Source organism: Halichoerus grypus, chromosome 15 (assembly GCF_964656455.1).
Source record: "Halichoerus grypus chromosome 15, mHalGry1.hap1.1, whole genome shotgun sequence".
Lineage (NCBI taxonomy): Eukaryota > Metazoa > Chordata > Mammalia > Carnivora > Phocidae > Halichoerus > Halichoerus grypus.
Genome location: NC_135726.1, coordinates 9,719,115 through 9,736,635, shown reverse-complemented (window position 1 = coordinate 9,736,635; position 17,521 = coordinate 9,719,115). Strand labels below are relative to the sequence as shown.

Here is a 17,521-nt window from a genome sequence, read left to right as displayed (position 1 = left end):
CCACCATGCCACATTTCAGAGGATTTCCATCCTACAGGCCATTGTCCACTGGACATAGTTCTGTTTGCCAATGACAAGAATTGGAGGGATTGGACACAGGCTGGAAAAAAGGATTCGGGATGTAGGAATGATGTTAGGAATATCAACGGAGTAGTAATATAGGCTGTGAGACCCCCTAAGTATATTGTTTAGTGTGCCATGCCTCCTGGGAACAAAACCTACAGGGAGGCTTCCCATAGCACAATGTAAATGAGAACCTCAGAGCCATAGAATTGCCCCAAAACAGAATGGGCTAACTGGGGAGGCCATTCATTCTCCACTCTTGTCTCATCAGTTTGCATCCTGGGAGTACATAGCGGGAGCAGAGTCAGGCTTTCTGCACCAGATGGGTGGGTGGAGGGCATGGACCAAAAACATCCTTAGGTCTGGAAGACTCCAAATCTAGGCTTTCAGTGCTCTTCGTGGTCCTCCCTCCTTGTCCCACCGTGTGTGACTGCCTGGTCAGAGACTTTGTTGGAGAAATGGAAGAGGAATCAAAGTCCTCGACCATAATCTGGCTGGTGCAGGCAGGATGCCCAGCCCTTTACGGGATCACATCTGTCACCCTCACACCCACCGAGGGGTGGGCACCGTTACCATGCACATGTGCGGAAGCTAATGTTCTGAAAGCTCATGTGACTCACCCAGTTCCAGATGGCTGGTAAGTATAGTCAGGGCTATTCTATAGGCAATCCGTGTCCAGAACCTTCTGCCTGCTGCTAGTTTTCCCAGAACCCTGCGCAGTGTGTGGCACGAATTAAGTATGCACAGAGCACAGCGCCCTGATTCATGCGCTGCATGGTACAACAGATAAACGTAAAACTGGTGGGACTGTGAAAAGCAAACCATGAAAGGAACAGGATGCCGCCTTACTGAGATGTGCCAGAGAAGGAAAAAATGTGAAGAGATTCTCTTGCATTCATTCATTCCTACATTTTTATGGACACCTTGTGTGTGCCTGGTGCTAGGCAAAGACAGGTGGGGTCCCGACAGAGGCCATTAAAGACCTAGTGCTGGGCCTGGTGGTGTCACTGTAAGCAAGAGAGACGGCTTGATACACAATATCAAGCGTGGAGTAATTTTATACTTATTGCATTTACAAAGAAAGTCAGTTAACTTTGAAAGTGTGCTGTTGATTTGAAACAGCAGGACCAAGCACTGGGAAGTGAGCTGCTCTTTAGAGAGAGCGGGTCTGAGGATGGAGAGGCAGAAAGCGGCCGGTGGGCGGATAGGGCTAAACTTCCCCGTGGGAATTCCCCTCTGGAGACCGGCTTCTGTGCACTTCGATTCCTCACAGGCCCGAAGATTAAACGTGCTCTTATCCAGAGGCATCCGATGCCACCCCCTGCCGGGATGGGCTCTGCAATGCCAGGTTCAGAACCTCAGCCAAGGGGTGGGAAGCCGCAGAAAGAGTCTCGACGCATGATCTCCGAGGGCAGGCAGGGGAGAGCAGTGCTTTGAGAGTTTGGGTATTTCATGCCCAGGGCAGATGCTTCCCGGTGAAGCTGTCGACCCTATCAGAAGGTCAGGCTCTTGTTCCTGTCCAGAGGCCTGGTTAATGAGGTGACTTCAGTGAACAGGGACACTCAGGAAAAGGCACGCAGGCAGACTGCTGAGGTGTGGAAACCATCATCCGAGTGAGGATGCTTACTTTCTGCTCAGCGCTGAGGCACCTCATCTTCCCAAATCTCTGCAGTTGGGGTGCAGACAATGTAGTCCATGGGCAAAGAGGGGAGTGGGGCACGCAAGCTTATACTTCCTAAGTCCCTGCTTTGTACTCGACCCTGTACAGAGCTTTCTCTCTATATGACTACTTAACACTCGGGTCAACCCTGTGAGGTAGGTACCATTATCCCAATGTTAAAGATAAGCTGTCCGTTCAGAATAATTGGGCCGCTGTCCCTCAAGTGATGAGTGGTAGATCCAAGGATCAAAGTCCAAGTCCCACAGATGCCTACACCTTTGCTCTCCTCTTCTGGCTACCTTGATTTTCCTTGACTTAATATTAGGGTGGCTGCTCGAATAGGTAGGGTGACCCAATCTGCCTAGGACACTTCCAGTTTATACCTGTTGGATGGGAAAAGGTAATAATAGTATCCCCCTTCACTCTCAAAGAATATCCCAGTTTAGATGAGAAATTCTATGATCACTCTACCTAACAAGGTTTTGGTTGAAATAGATGCATTTATCAAAGCCACAGTTCCAAACTGTGGGTACAAATTGTCATTTGGCTGGAAATGTGAATCCGGCATCCCACCATGCAAATGTAATCATCCAGGAAATTTATCCAGATGCACTGCGTGGAAGGCAGCCAGCCTGGAAGTGGTTCTGCCCCACCATGATTTAGAGCCCCATGAAGGAGACTTTGCCATCTGGTGGGCTGGACTGGCTCCCTGGCTGGGATTCCTGTCACGTGGTTGCTGGAATCCAAGTCTCAGGCAATGTGGGAGTCTATGAACTAGGGGTTGGCCTATGGCCACCCGTGGTTTCCATCAGTTGGAAAGTGGTACTGATGAGAGACACAAGACTTGATATGATCCCCATGAGGGCTGGGTAGTAAGGTCACCATGTGCAGTTGGGCAAGTTGTACACTGCACAAAAACACTCAACCCCTGGGACAAAAGAGGGATGCTGTTTTGTATTCCTTTATTAGATGGTCAGTCAGATGTGGCCACAAGAGGAGACAGAGGAGAGGCTGGGGGAAATAACGTTTATTACACTCACAGGTCCTAAAGACATGGAGGCACACAGGACCACATGGGAAAGACACCAGGGTGGTCAGGAGGGTGGTCAGGAGGCAGAAGACAGCAGCGGTGGATGCACTTAAGCAATGGTCTTTATTGGGGTTTCTGTGGAAAAGCAAGGCAGAGCAGTGTGGGCAGCTTAGGCTAGTGTGAATAATTTCAGTGGGGTCTGGGCTATAGGGATGGTCTCTATTTGCCTGGTATCTGGCCCTGGGGTGATCCAGGCAGAGGAATATTTCCTTCTGGGGTATATGGACCAGATAGAGGATGTCTCGCTCTGGGCTGGTCAGTTTGCATATTGATGGCATGCTCCTAACTGAGCCCTTTTTGTATTTCTAAGATTGGCTAGCCCAGGGAAGGACAGTCTCCCTGGCCAGAAAGATTTTTTAAGATGCCAAAACATGTAATTTACAGGAAATTTGGAAAAATTTACAATATAGATGCCCACATTCCAGTTGCCAGAGCTCACAGCTGGGCCTGCCAGGAGGTAGGGGAGTGGGGAGTGGCGGCCATAAATCAAACCCTTCCAACCCAGCTACCTGCCCTGCAGCTGACAATCATAAATCCCAGAGGGCCTGCGAAGAAGCTGTATAACCTAGAACTCGCAGGCTGAAGACCGTAACATAGCATGTAGCAATCTTTAGTGTGGGAAGAACAGAAGGGCCCTAACCTGTCCTAAGCATTTAGGAGTCTGCACTCCTTTGCATAGTTAGCTCATTCTCCATGAGACTTTGCATAGTTAGCTCATTCTCCATCTTATAGATGAGACCACTGCAGCTCAGAGAGATGAAGTATCTGTCCAAACTCACACAGCCCAGCAGTGGTACATCAGGGTTTCAGATTCAGGTCTGCCTCACTCAAAGGGTGCTCGTCATCACTTGTCATCAGGGAAATGCAAATCAAAACCACAATGGGATACCACCGCCCCCGTACTAGGATGGCTATTCTCAAAAAAAAAAAAAAAAAAAAGATAAGTGTTGGCAAGGATGTGGATGAAAAGGAACCCTTGTACACTGTGGGTAGGAATGCAAATTGGTACAACCATTATTATGGAAAACACTATGGAGGCTCCTCAAAAAATTAAAAATAGAGCTGCTGTATGATCCAGCAATTCCACTTCTGGGTATCCATCTAAAAGAACTCAAATCGGGATCTCGGGGAGATGTCTGCACTCCTATGTTCACTGCAGTATTATTTACAATAACAAAGACATGGAAACAACCTAAATGTCCTTCAACAGATGAATGGATAAGCAAAACGTGGTACAGACATACAATAGAATATCATTCAGCCCTAAAAAAGGAGGAGGATGGATGAACCTGGAGGACGTTATGCTACGGGAAGTGAGCCACAGCCAGAAGAATGAATCCTACATGATCCCACTTAGATCAGGAATCTGAAGTTCACAGAGGCAGAGAGTGGGATGGTGGCTGCCAGGGGCTAGAGGAGGTGGAGTGGGGATGTATCAAAGGGTGTGTGGTTTCAGTTATTCGCGATGAACGAGTCCCAGCGGTGTCCTGTCCAGCAGGGAGCCTCTGGTTAACAATACTGCACTGAATACTTAAACATTTGTGAAGAAGGCAGATCTTCGGTTAAATGTTATCACAAAAAAAGAACAGAGGGTAGGAGGACATTTTAGAGGTGATGGTTAAGTTGGTAACACTGCTTACTGTGAAGAGTTTCATGGGATGTATACATGAAATTCAGGAAGATGTATATATTAAATATGTACAGCTTTTTTCTTTTAATCTCACTCCAAGTTTTTTTAAAGTCCCTGTTCTCCTCTGCCTGTATGCTGAGCTGCTTCATGTAGGTCCTCGGAGATGCTGTGCTCTGGCCCTTCCTGCTAACATGAGCAACTCAAGCTGAAATCGCAGGAGGGTTAGGACTCAGGATTCCCCTCCCCTCCTTCCTTTCTTTCTTTAGAGAGAGGGATGAGGTAAGAGGGAGAGAGAGAGAGTCTTAAGCAGGCTCTGCACCTAGCATGGAGCCCGACACGGGGCTTGATCTCACAACCCTGAGATCAAGACCTGAGCCGAAATCAAGAGTCGGCCACGTAACCAACTGAGCCACCCAGGTGCCCCAGGACTCAGCATTTCTGCTGCTGTGTGTCCAGGGCTCCCTTTGGAGCCAGCCTACTTCGGGTCTTGTTTGGAAGGGAGGACCTCATACAATCTATTTCCCTAAGGCCCTACTTCTGCGTCTCTCTCGACCCCTGTCTTGGGGCTGCCCTTCCTTTTTTTTTTTTTTTTTTTTTTTAAAGATTTTATTTATTTATTTGACAGAGACAACAGCGAGAGAGGGAACATAAGCAGGGGGAGTGGGAGAGGGAGAAGCAGGCTTCCCGCAGAGCAGGGAGCCCGATGCGGGGCTCGATCCCAGGACTCCGGGATCATGACCTGAGCCGAAGGCAGACGCTTAACGACTGAGCCACCCAGGCGCCCCGGCTGCCCTTCCTTATTGCTCAAACAAAAATGCACCATGGCGTTGGACCCTCAAACACCATGATGTGATACCAGACCGGCTTCCCTCTCAATCAGAGCAGAAGGCCGAGCTGCTACCAGTACATCATCCCAGTTGGACCCTGTGTTCATGGGACCACCTCCTAGGAGGAACTATGGAAAAGCGAAAGCCACCTCCCTCCCACCCTCAGTCCCCAAGCTGCCTGCTTGGTGACGCACGGTCTTTAGGAAACCCAGCTGTGCTGAGACCAAGGGCTTTAGGCATCAGGTGGGGAGCTAGGCTCATGCCTGGCATGGGAGTCATTCTTGCCAAATCCCTTCACAACATCCCCCTGTCCCCAGAGGTGACCAGATTCTCAGAAGCAGGCCTCTACTGGCCGGTGTGCATGGGTGGGAGGGGCAAAGCCAGGCCAGCGTCTGCAAGACACTGAGCTGGGAGGAACCAACGCTGTGACCCAATTGTAATAAGGCGCTGGTGGCTCTGCGAGAAATAGATTTCTATGGCCACACCTGTTTGACTCTAACGTTCTTTCTCTATCCCTCCCTCATCTTACCTTTCTCCCTGTTCCATGTGTATGGTTGAAAAGAAAAAACAAGAAAATATTTACTCTTGGCAGGCACATAAGTTTCCCCCCATCTCTGATGCCAATTGGGTGGAGAGTAGACTTTGTCCACATCCAACCGAGGGATAAAGCAAAGAAGGGCTTATATCCCAAGTCCCAGCCCTGGATCACCCTCTGACCTTGAGAGTCCTCTCTGACCTTTGCTATTTGTTCTCCAAACTTCTGTTTACTGTTATTTCCTACATTCAACACACAGTCACTGAGAACTAAGCAGTGGGCTTAATGTGCAAGACAGAGGGCAATAAGATGTGGTCCTCCCTGTAAGGAACTGACACCTGGTGGGAGATGCAAAAAGAGGTATTTTTTTCAAAAGGAAGAGAGAGAGACAGAGGTCAAGGAGGAGGGAGAGGGAGGAGGTGAGCGAGGAGGGGAAGGGAGAGAAGAATCATCACAGCAGAGTAAAAGATGGTTGAGTAGTGATGTGTGTGACTTTGGGGGCAAAGCAGGAGACATTAACCCCTTCTGAGGATCCCCAGGAGGGCTTCCTGGAAGAGGTGGCTTTGGACGGCAATGGGGGAAAACTTGATTATTGAGAACTTGCTCTGGGTCTACCCTGGGGAATCGTATCACTTATGTAGTCTCCTTTGTCCCACACTTACTTGACCTCGTGAAATAGACCTTGTCATCCCTGATTTACAGAAGAGGAATCTGAAGCTCAGCCAGGTTAGGTGGCCGCACCAGGACCGAATCAGGTGTGGGGCTCAGGAGTTTTAGCTTGCTCTGCAACCTCTGATGTGTCTCATCTCTATTCCCTCTACTGGTGGTCAAGAACAAAGAACCGAGGCTTCGTGACAAGGAGGCGTGGGTCTAAATCCCATTATTTCTGGTTGCTAGTACTGACTTTCTGAGCCTGTCTTCATGGTGGGATTATGACATTGGGAGGGTAAAATGAGATGTATAAAGTGCCTGCAGGGCTTGACTAGCCAGTAAGAGATGGTTCCTTCTCTCCCTTCAGCCTTTGGACCCACTAATGTCCTGGAGCCAGACACTGTGGGTTCGGTTCTTGTCTCAGGTATTACTGTGTGACTTTGGGCATTTACATAACTGCTCTGTGCCTCAGTTCTTTCATCTCGAAAATGCGGGTGAAATAGTCCTCAGCCTCTTGGACACCATCATACAGATCAGATGAGCTGTGTTTGTGGAGCATATAGACCCTGCCTGGCATACAGGGAACTCCGAGCAGATGAGGTTGAATAAATAAACCTACACTCTTCACCGCTCTGCCCTACTGCGTCTCAACTGAGTGCCTCTGGAAGGAGCTCAGTGCAGTATGAGCAGAGAAAAAGGTTTAAATATTCACCCTTGCAGTCGTCTGATGGGCAGGGCTGTGAATGGCTTGGAAAACCTGAATGTTCAGCAGCAGAGCTGAGGCCCACGGAGCGGGGGGCGGAATTTCTCCAAGCGTCCAGAACTTCAGACCCTGCTAATGGGGATGGCGAATTATTTTCTCTTCTTGCACCTCTGACTCACAGACACAGTGTTAGTCATGCTTGATCTACAGGATCCCACATTGCAGCCCATAGGCTGTGATGTCAACCCCAACTAGGAAAAGGGGGTTGTTATGATGCCATCATTGACCAAACTGGTAGAAGGGAAACTTTATAGAGTGCTGGACCCTCAGCAAGGGTTGCACGTTAGAATTATAAATACTATAAATCTATATTAATAATAAGGCCCAACTTGGTTTTAAATAAAATATCTGATATTAAGATATTCTGAGCATCATGGGGGCCTCAGCATCCAAATCATGTGGAGTAGAGTGAGTGCCATTAAAGATGATATATATCAGTGGTTCTCACCGTGAGCTGCATCAGAATCTTCTGGAAGGCTTGTTAAAATTCAGATTCTCAGGCCCCACCCCCAGAGTTTCTGATTCTGTAGGTCTGGAGGGGAGCCTTCGTTTTTTTTATTTTTTTAAAGATTTTATTTATTTATTAGAGAGAGAGAGAGAGAGAGTGAGCAAGCAGGAGTGGGGGGAGGGGCAAAAGAACAGGGAAAAACAGACTTCCCACTGAGCAGGGAGCTCAACACGGGACTCGATCCCAGGACCCCAAGATCACGACCTGAGCCAAAGGCAGACGCTTAACCGACTGAGCCTGCCAGGCACCCCTGAGGGGCGGTGGAACCTTCTCTCAAGACTGCAGATGATGTTGGTGCTGTTGGTTCCAGCACCAGCTACTGAGAAGCACTGATCTATATAATAAATAAAAGTAGGAAGTAAAGATATTATCTACCACGTCTTCCCTGGAATGTGTCTACTGCTTTTTTGGATTAAAAAAAAGTTTCCATACTTCTGTCTTGAGCAACTGACTCCTCCTTCTGTCTTGTCCTTCAGCCGGGTGCCGCTGAGGCTCCTTGCTGTTGGAATTCTCTGCACATGAATGTTAAAGGGAGTGTCGTGGGCAGAACAACAGGTTTGCAGTGCAAACAAGATAAAGAAAAAGGAACCTGACTGATTCTTAGAGTGTACTCGGTGAGAACATAGCATATTCTTTGCTGCCTTTGAAGGAGAGTCACATGGATCAGCCCCCACAGTGGGATCCGAATTTCTTCCCCTTAGAACAATTGAGTCAACTGAATTGTTGAACAGCGAATGACAGCACTGATCTAAAATAAACGTTCCTAAACCTGTGTCTAAATCCCAACGTGGGAATCTATATTGTCATAAGAAAAGCATAAGCCTGGCTCAGGTATCCAATGTAGGAGATTTTGTGATAACGTTCAGTTAGCTTTCTTAGTCTAAGTGCCTCTATGCAATGATGGAGATGAAAAGAGAAACTGACAATTCTTTGGAAGAAAACAATCTCTCCTCACCATTTACCCTAGGAATCTTGTCGGTACTTTCACAAGCTCACTTTGCTAATTCTTTTCCATTCTTTGACTCTGCATAAGTGAGCTGTTTAAAAGTGAAAACAACTTCTGGAAGAGATAAACATAATCCTATTTTTAAAATGATTTCAGAAATGGTCAAGTTAGCAATAGAAAGTTCCATTTTTCATCAGACTTAGGGTAATGAGCAAACTTGCATTCTCTTTGAGATGCTTCTTCAGAAAGATTTTTTTTAGCACTTGAAGAACCGGTCAGTGTGCGCTAGAAATCTTAGGACTGAAGAGGACATAGAGATCAAGTGTAGTTTCCATTTTATCTATACTTTCCCCCACATGTCCATTTTAGTACATGCCTCTCGTTTTCTGTACATTTGGGAAAATGTAGTGTACAAATGTGGTCTTATCCCAGTGGTTCAGTGTTTGAAACTGGTGTTCTCGGCCTCCTGGTTTGGGTGTATAATTGTACTTTTAATTCTATACTTATTTTATTAATATGGTTGTCTTTACAAGAATGCGAGCTCCAAGATGACAGGCACCATATATAACTTGCTCACAATGTCTAATCTGTTAGAGGCACTTATTAAATAGTCCCAATGATGGAATGAATGACTCAGTGAAGTAACAGAGGGACCAAGATTCGAAGGATGACTAGACACCAGCCAGGAGAAAAGACAGGGAAAAGTCCTGTGCAACGGTCCTGTGGTGAGAAAGGGATGACACGTAGGAAAGACTGAGCATTTTTCCAAACGGCCAAAGCTAGACTTTGGGTATATGATGAGAAATAAGTCTGAGGAGGAAGATGTGATTTGTGTTATAGAGAAAGCCATCCATGCTTTGTGTCTTACTTAGTTGAGTCTCTGATGCTGATTTCTAAATCTCAGTGCACTGACAGGATCATCTATCCTAAATTCCCATTGAAGGGGTAACCAGAATTTCTACCAAGCTCAGTCCTAATCCCAGAGCAATGATAGCAAAAAACTGCCATTTATTGAGTGCTTAGTATGTACAAGGCAGTATACTAAGCCTTTTATGTAGACGCATTTGCTCCTCGAATCATCTGTCTGCTGTGCCTGGCTTTTCTGGAGTAGGATCTTGCTTTGAACCACCAGTCTGTTGATAAGAGTCAGATTTCAGTAACCCCAAACAGCTCCCTTGTAACTACTGTCCCTGGATTTCTCATTGTTGTGTTCTACTTGAGGGGACCCTGATGGCCCTGGAATTAGGATTGAGCTGGCTGAGGTCTGTTGACCCACATGAACCTGAGACAGAGCTATTCTAAGAGTGGCTCAGAGAAGCCTTCCAGATTGATGCCAAGGACCCGTGGTTTTCTCTAAGACTTCAGTTCCATGTCAGCAACTCGGAGTGCTTAGCTGGATGGATAAGAAGACTAATAATAGCAGAGTGGCTTTGGAGTCAGGGAGACCTGAGTTTGACCCCCCGGTCGTATCACTTACAAGCCATATTACCTTGGACAAGTTCCTTTCCCCATCTGAATCTCCACATTCAGGTATAAAAGGGAAAAAAAAAGCATTTACTCCAAACGTGGTTTGAGGATTTAACGAAGCACTTAAGCACAGTACGTGGCATATGGAGAGGCAAAGGGGCCGTCCGCTGCTGTACTCGCTGTCTTGCTAGCCATAGGGAGGAGTGGCAGTGGCTCGCTGCAGGAGTCTTACATTCTAAAGACGGACAGGAAAATCAATTAAAAACAAGTATGTGCAAAGCTCCATTTGTTGCCGTTGCTAGGAGAATGGATTGTCTTGTTCATTTTATGTCCTGGGTCTGTAGGTAAATTGCAAAATCCTTGTTATTGAAAATTCATTCCATCTTCCACAAATGTTTACTGAGCCCATGCTATTTTCTAGGCACGTGGGAGAAACAGGGATAAATTAGATGCTGATCTGGCACTCACCTTGGGAGTCGGAGAAGGGAGAGTACAGATTTTCTGTAAGTGTGAGGGAAAGCACACATTCTGCTTCACTTCAGAATGCTGAGTATTATTTACTTTAGATCATTGAGGATCTTGCAAGGGCCTCCCATTGCCTTAGTGAGTTAATAGAGAGCTCAAAGCAGGGGGTGCTACAAACAAATGTCCACTGAATGTGCTTTTCCACCCAGTATTATTTATATGATAATACAAGTTATGATGTAATATTATATATAATACTTGCATGTTATGCTAATTATGTATTATATATGACTATGTGATATTATACTAATTATGTATTACAAGTAGAATATTATAATATCAGATATTACTACTTATATATGTATGCTTATATAATACTGATTATACATATATATATACATAAAATTTTTTTTAAATTTTATTATGTTATGTTAGTCACCATACAATACATCATTAGTTTTTGATGTGGTGATCCACAATCCATTGTTTTCGTATAACACCCAGTGCTCCATGCAGTACATGCCCTCCTTAATACCCATCACCACACTAACCCATCCTCCCTCCCCACCCCCCAAAACCCTGTTTGTTTCTCAGAGTCCATAGTCTCTCATGGTTCATCTCTCCCTCCGATTTCCTCCCCCTTTTCATTTTTCCCTTCCTTCTCCTAATGTCCTCCATGCTATTCCTTATGTTCCACAAGTAAGTGAAACCATATGATAATTGACTTTCTCTGCTTGACTTATTTCACTTAGCATAATCTCCTCCAGTCCCATCCATGTTGATGTAAAAGTTGGGTATTCATCCTTTCTGATGGCTGAGTAATATTCCATTGTATATATGGACCACATCTTCTTTATCCATTCATCTGTTGAAGGGCATCTCGGCTCTTTCCACAGTTTGGCTATTGCGGACATTGCTGCTATGAACATTGGGGTGCATATGGCCCTTCTTTTCACTACATCTGTGTCTTTGGGGTAAATACCCAGGAGTGCAATTGCTGGGTCAGAGGGTAGCTCTATTTTTAAATTTTTGAGGAACCTCCACACTGTTTTCCAAAGTGGCTGTACCAACTTGCATTCCCATCAACAGTGTAAGAGGGTTCCCCTTTCTCCACAACCTCTCCAACATTTGTTGTTTCTTTCCCTGTCCATTTTTGCCATTCTAACTTGTGTAAGGTGGTATCTCAATGTGGTTTTGATTTGAATTTCCCTGATGGCTAATGATGATGAACATTTTTTCATGTGTCTGTTAGCCATTTGTATGTCTTCTTCAGAGAAGTGTCTTTTGATATCTTCTGCCCATTTTTTTTTTTTTTTAAAGATTTTATTTATTTATTTGACAGAGAGACACAGCGAGAGAGGGAACACAAGCAGGGGGAGCAGGAGAGGGAGAAGCAGGCTTCCCGCGGAGCAGGGAGCCCGATGCGGGGCTCGATCCCAGGACCCCGAGATCATGACCTGAGCCGAAGGCAGACGCTTAACGACTGAGCCACCCAGGCGCCCCTCTTCTGCCCATTTTTGACTTATTGTTTTTTGGGTGTTGAGTTTGAGAAGTTCTTTATAGATCTTGGATACCAGCCCTTTATCTGTAGTGTCATTTGCAAATATCTTCTCCCATTCTGTGGGTTGCCTCTTTGTTTTGTTGACTGTTTCTTTTGCTGTGCAGAAGATTTTTATCTTGATGAAGTCCCAAAAGTTCATTTTCGCTTTTGTCTCACTAGCTTTTGGAGAGGTATCTTGAAAGAAGTTGCTGGGGCCGATGTCAGAGAGGTTACTGCCTATGTTCTCCTCTAGGATTTTGATGGATTCCTGTCTCACATTGAGGTCTTTCATCCATTTTGAGTTTATCTTTGTGTATGGTGTTAGAGAATGGTCGATATAATACTAACTTTATATTATTCTAATTATACATATTATATATTTCTATATTTCTGTATTTTATATTATATAAAATACTCATATATTATGTTATATAATTATATAAATACCTAAGTAACCCAGTTACTTATATTGTCTCATTTTGCTACCACAGGTATCTTTTCCTTGAAAATGGAAATGGTAAAGTTCTGTTCAGGTCGGATGCTCGATACATTAATTGAATCTGTGCTTTACACCTACTCAGCAATGCTAAAGGACATGGCAATCTGCAGAATGATGAGAGGGCCCCCCCCCCCAGTTACATCACATTCCTATACTTTCTCATGCATCCATTTGACAAGTGTTACCAAATACCTGTTATATGCCAGGCTCTGCCCTGGGCACTGAGGTACAGAGCCTGATATGTCATGGTCGCTGGCCTCACGGGACTCACAGATGGGTCGCTCAGCAGTCCCAGAAGGCCATGGTGGCCGCTGTCCTGGAGGAAGGAACTACAGGTCTATGGTGGCACAAAAAGAGGCAAGCGACCCTACCTGGAAAGGATTTCTGGAAGAAGGGTTGCCTAAGGGGGAATGGCTGTGATTAGAAGGCAGAAGTGGAAGGACAGGCATGATAGGTAGGGGACAGCATGTTAGGAACTAGTGTCCATGTTAAAATAGCGTGATACCTTCAGGAGAGCAGGACAGTAGATTTGCTGACATACTGTCAGATACTGCTGACATAATAGCAAGAAAAATAATAATAGTATTCATAGGAGTAGTAACAGCAAATACTGAGCATGCACTGTTGTAAATGAATCTAAGACCTTGGATGCATTATGTCAAATAGTCCCACAAAAACCTTAGAGTATAGATAGCCTTACATTCTGCATATTAAGATGAATGAACAGAAGAACCGATATGTTACTCAAGCTTGCTCAGCTGGTGAGTACAGCAGATCAAGGTCTGCCATCTTAGCCTAGTGGCCTTGGACCAGGTGTTAACCTCTGTAAAACTCAGTCTCCTCCTCAGCAGAGTCAGGTTAAAGGTTCATTCTGAGAACACCATGGAATGAGGCTTGCACAGCACTGGGATCATGGAGAATGTCAATCAGTGGTAGATCAAGTGCCATGTTCTGTTAGGGAGCAGATACTAGAAAAGTGGAGGGACAGCACGTTCTCAGGTAGACTGGGTCAGATCCCAGAGCGCCAGCTTGTGGGATAAACTTAAGGGTGTGCTTTTCAGGGGTGCCTGGGTGGCTCAGTAGGTTAAGCATCTGCCTTCGGCTCAGGTCATGGTACCAGGGTCCTGGGATTGAGTCCCGCATCGGGCTCCCAGCTCAGCGGGGAGTCTGCTTCTCCCACTGCCCCGCCCCCCATTCGTGCTGTCTTTCACTCTTTTTCAAATAAATAAATAAAAATCTTTAAAATTTTTAAAGTAAAAAAAAGGGGTGTGCTTTTCATTCTGAAAGCCATGGTAGGCACTGCGAAGCTTTGAGACAAATAGTGAGATGCTCAGTGTTGTGTTTGAGAAAAATCAATCTGTCCACGGTGTGAAGTACACCTGGAAACAGCCAGGCAGCCAGAAGTGTGTTGTCATCATCCAGGTGAGGAAGTTCAACAACCCAGACTAAGAGGTGATAGTCACAGAGATATGCGTAGAAACAATACACTAACTAGATGTGGAGCTGAAGGAGGAAGAAGAGTCAGGTGACCCCCAGATTCCCGTCTTTAGCCTAGTGATAGGTAAATGGTTCAGCTTCATCCACCGAGGCAGGAAATGCAGTAAGAGGAATGTTATGGGTTGAATCTTGTTTGTTGATTCGTTTGTTGAAGTCCTAACCCCCAGTACCTCAGAAGGTGCCCTCATCTGGCTGTAGGGTCTTTATAGAGATAATCAAGTTTAAATGAGGGTAGGTCCTAATCCAATATGACTAGTATCCTTGTAAGAAGAGGAAATTTGGACACAGGTTGGACACCATGGAATGAGGGTCACACAGCACTGGGATGGATAGAGGGAGGACCATGTGAAGAGGCCTAGGGAGAAGACAGCCATTTACAAACCAAGGACAGAGGCCTGGACCAGACCCTTCCCTCACAGCCACTGGAAGGAACCAACCCTGCCAACACCTTGATTTTGGACTTATAGCCTCCAGAATGGTGAAACAAATTTCTGTTGTGTAAGCCCCCTGGTCTGTGGTATTTTGTTATAATGGCCCCAGCAAAGCAATATAAGGAATAACTCGTTTGGCGATAGCCAAGAGTTATGTTTTGGATGAGTTGACTTTGATGTGTTGTTTTTGGATAGCCAGGTAGAGACCGGCATCAAGGTTGTCATTCAATACACAAATCTAAGGCTCGGTGGGGGACTTGGGACCAGAGAATAGAGAGTAAGGTGTGTCACTCATTTCTGACACTCCTGCATCCATCCATCGAACCGTGTGACCATTACATAATAGGAATTTGGAGAAAGTAGTTGAGTGGATAAATGTCATGGTGGCCTACGGACAGCAGGCAGGAGGGTCCACACAGATACTGGAACTAGATCTCATCTCCCGTCCCAGCACAAACGAGGTTAGCTCAAGCCCTGTTGGATTTTAGAGGATTGCTGCATTGGTTGCTGATATTTCCACTTATCAAGAAGGATAGTCCCCTCTTTGTTCTCTAAAATTAAGTGATAAAAAAAAATTAACCAAACATCAAAGGTATTCTTAGAAGAAAGAATGATAGTCTGACTGGAGTCTTAGGTTCATGCCCATGTTCTGAAATGTTGACCCCAAGTCGGTAACATGTCTATTTTAGGCAGCAGCTTCAAAGTCTGCTTAGCTTAAAATGTCAAAATAAGTAGATGGCATGGCATTACGGAAAATGGCAAGAACTAGAAGTTAGGAGTCCTTGCTTTGATTCTCGATGTGCCTTTGAAGAACTGGGTCTACTTAACCTTTCTGAGTCACCTTTCCCTCATCTGTGGAACAATGATAGGGAGGGAGTAATTGGATGATCTTCTAACCCTGACATTCGAGGATTCTGTCAATGTTGCCTTTCATTGCCAGTGTTAGGAAGAATAACATTTCCAAAAATAGACCTGCCAACCTGATTTAGTCCACCAACATGAACACATGTAATGAAGTGATAGGCAGAAGTTAATATCACAGTTGACTTTGGTCGAATAATCTCTGCCTCCTTAAGATGGCAGAAAGAAGACTGGAAAGAGTACTTGGTTTTAGAATGCACCTTCATTAGCAGCAAATTGGATTTTACTGGAATGTTTCTGAATTCACATGATCACAGTATTTTGTCCAAGGACTTACATTTCTGACCATACTGAGAAAGGATGTGGAAAAAACACCCATTCCTAACTGGGTTTGTGATTTCTCTTAGACCATTCAATATTTAAACCTCATGAATTCACCTTTTCTTTATATGCCTGGACATCTCAGCCACAAAAGGGAACAGAGGATTAAGATTTATTGAGTAATTTATATTAAGTATCGTGTTTGGGGCCAGGTGCTTGGCCCGTGTTACACATTGCCTCATTTAACATGCCCCAGAGTAGATGCTGTCACCATATCTTCTCTGCATTCAATGTTGCTGAAGGTTGCATACTTAGGGCTTCGAGTCTGGCAGTGGGAGTGTGCTTGGCCCATGAAAACAAGCCAGATGTACCTAGGAGTTACTGTTGCAGAAGCAACTCTCCACTGATAGCAGATGGAAATTTAGGGAATAAATCCTCCAGCCTCCTCACCATGTGTTTGGGGATAACTCTGAGGTATATTCTACACCTGTTCAGGGAATTCCTCAGAAGGACTGAGTTCCATTTACCCATGGTGGGTGTTGACTTGATAGCACACCGTTTATTGGCTGCCTTCTCTTTCTGTCTCGATACCCTGGTATTTCCTGTGGTCATATTCCAGATAGAGTATTTACTCTCAAATCCTTGCCTCAGCTTCTGGGGGATCCAAGCTAAGACATCTCCCAAGATCCCTATGGAGTAGGTACCATTATTGCTAATTTATAGATGAGGAACCTGAGGTTCAGTGTGGTAAAATAATAGTTAAGTCTTGGTACTGGGGTTTTTCAGTAGTTATCAACCAAGGGAGACTTTGTCCCCCAGGGGACATTCTGAAATGTCTGGAGACATTTTGGGTTATCAAAACCGAGGGGTGCTACTTGCACCTAGCAGGTCAGAGGTGAAAGTTGCTGCTAAACATCTTACAATGCCCACTTCAGCCCCCTACAAAAAGACTGATCCAGCCTAAGAAAGGTCAATAATGGTAAGGTTGAGAAACCCCACTCTACTCCAGCAAGACTGGCTGTTGGATGGTAACTCCCCTGTGTGACTTGTCTATTGCATTTCACTTCCAGGGCCAAGCTGTGGCTCAGCTGTGTTCCACTATCCCCAATGTGACTGTCTTTGGAACAGCTTCTACTTTCAAGCATGAAGCAATCAAAGACTCCATGACCCACCTCTTTGACAGAAATGCAGACTATGTGCAGGAAGTGAAAAGGTAAGGTGTTTGCTCTAAAGAGCACCAGGTTGGTCCTTGCTCTTCTCTTTCTTAAAGAACAGTAGCACTCATTTAGAGAGGGCTGATGATCATAAGAGTAATAGCAATCATAGTAAATATATATCGGGGGCCGAGTATTACTAGCTCTGTGCTGAATACTTGATGTGGATGAGCTCATTTAATTCTCAGCAACCCTATTATGACAGCCTCCCCCCCCAAGTTGGAGAGGATAAAACTGAGGAACAGTGCAGTTGAGTAACTTGCCAAGCTAGATTATGATAGTGGCTGTGATACGACCTTTACATCGAGAAGTTTATTTCTCATTCATTCACATGACAGACCAAGGAAATGTGGACTCCAACCTGGGTGTGACTGAGAGCCGCTGAAGGAACAAAGTGGTGACACGATCAGATTCGAGTTTTGAAGAGTCACTCGTGGTGTGTAGAGGAGGACTGGGAGGTGGGAGGCTGCAGGTAGGGAGATCAGGTTGCTGGTGGGTGCAGACCCACGGTGGGGAACGTGGGTTTATAACCTGACCCATGCTCCACCTGGGG

The 17,521-nt window shown here is 45.4% G+C and overlaps 1 protein-coding gene across 1 annotated transcript in view; it reads left to right on the top strand.

Moving 5' to 3' along the window:
* The window catches only part of VAT1L (vesicle amine transport 1 like), a 138,873-nt gene that overhangs the window by 42,522 nt on the left and 78,830 nt on the right, over positions 1-17,521 (top strand). Inside the window, exon 4 of the mRNA XM_036070070.2 lies at positions 16,825-16,967. Coding sequence (XP_035925963.1) covers positions 16,825-16,967 — 143 coding nt within the window. The remainder of the gene's footprint in view (positions 1-16,824; positions 16,968-17,521) is intronic.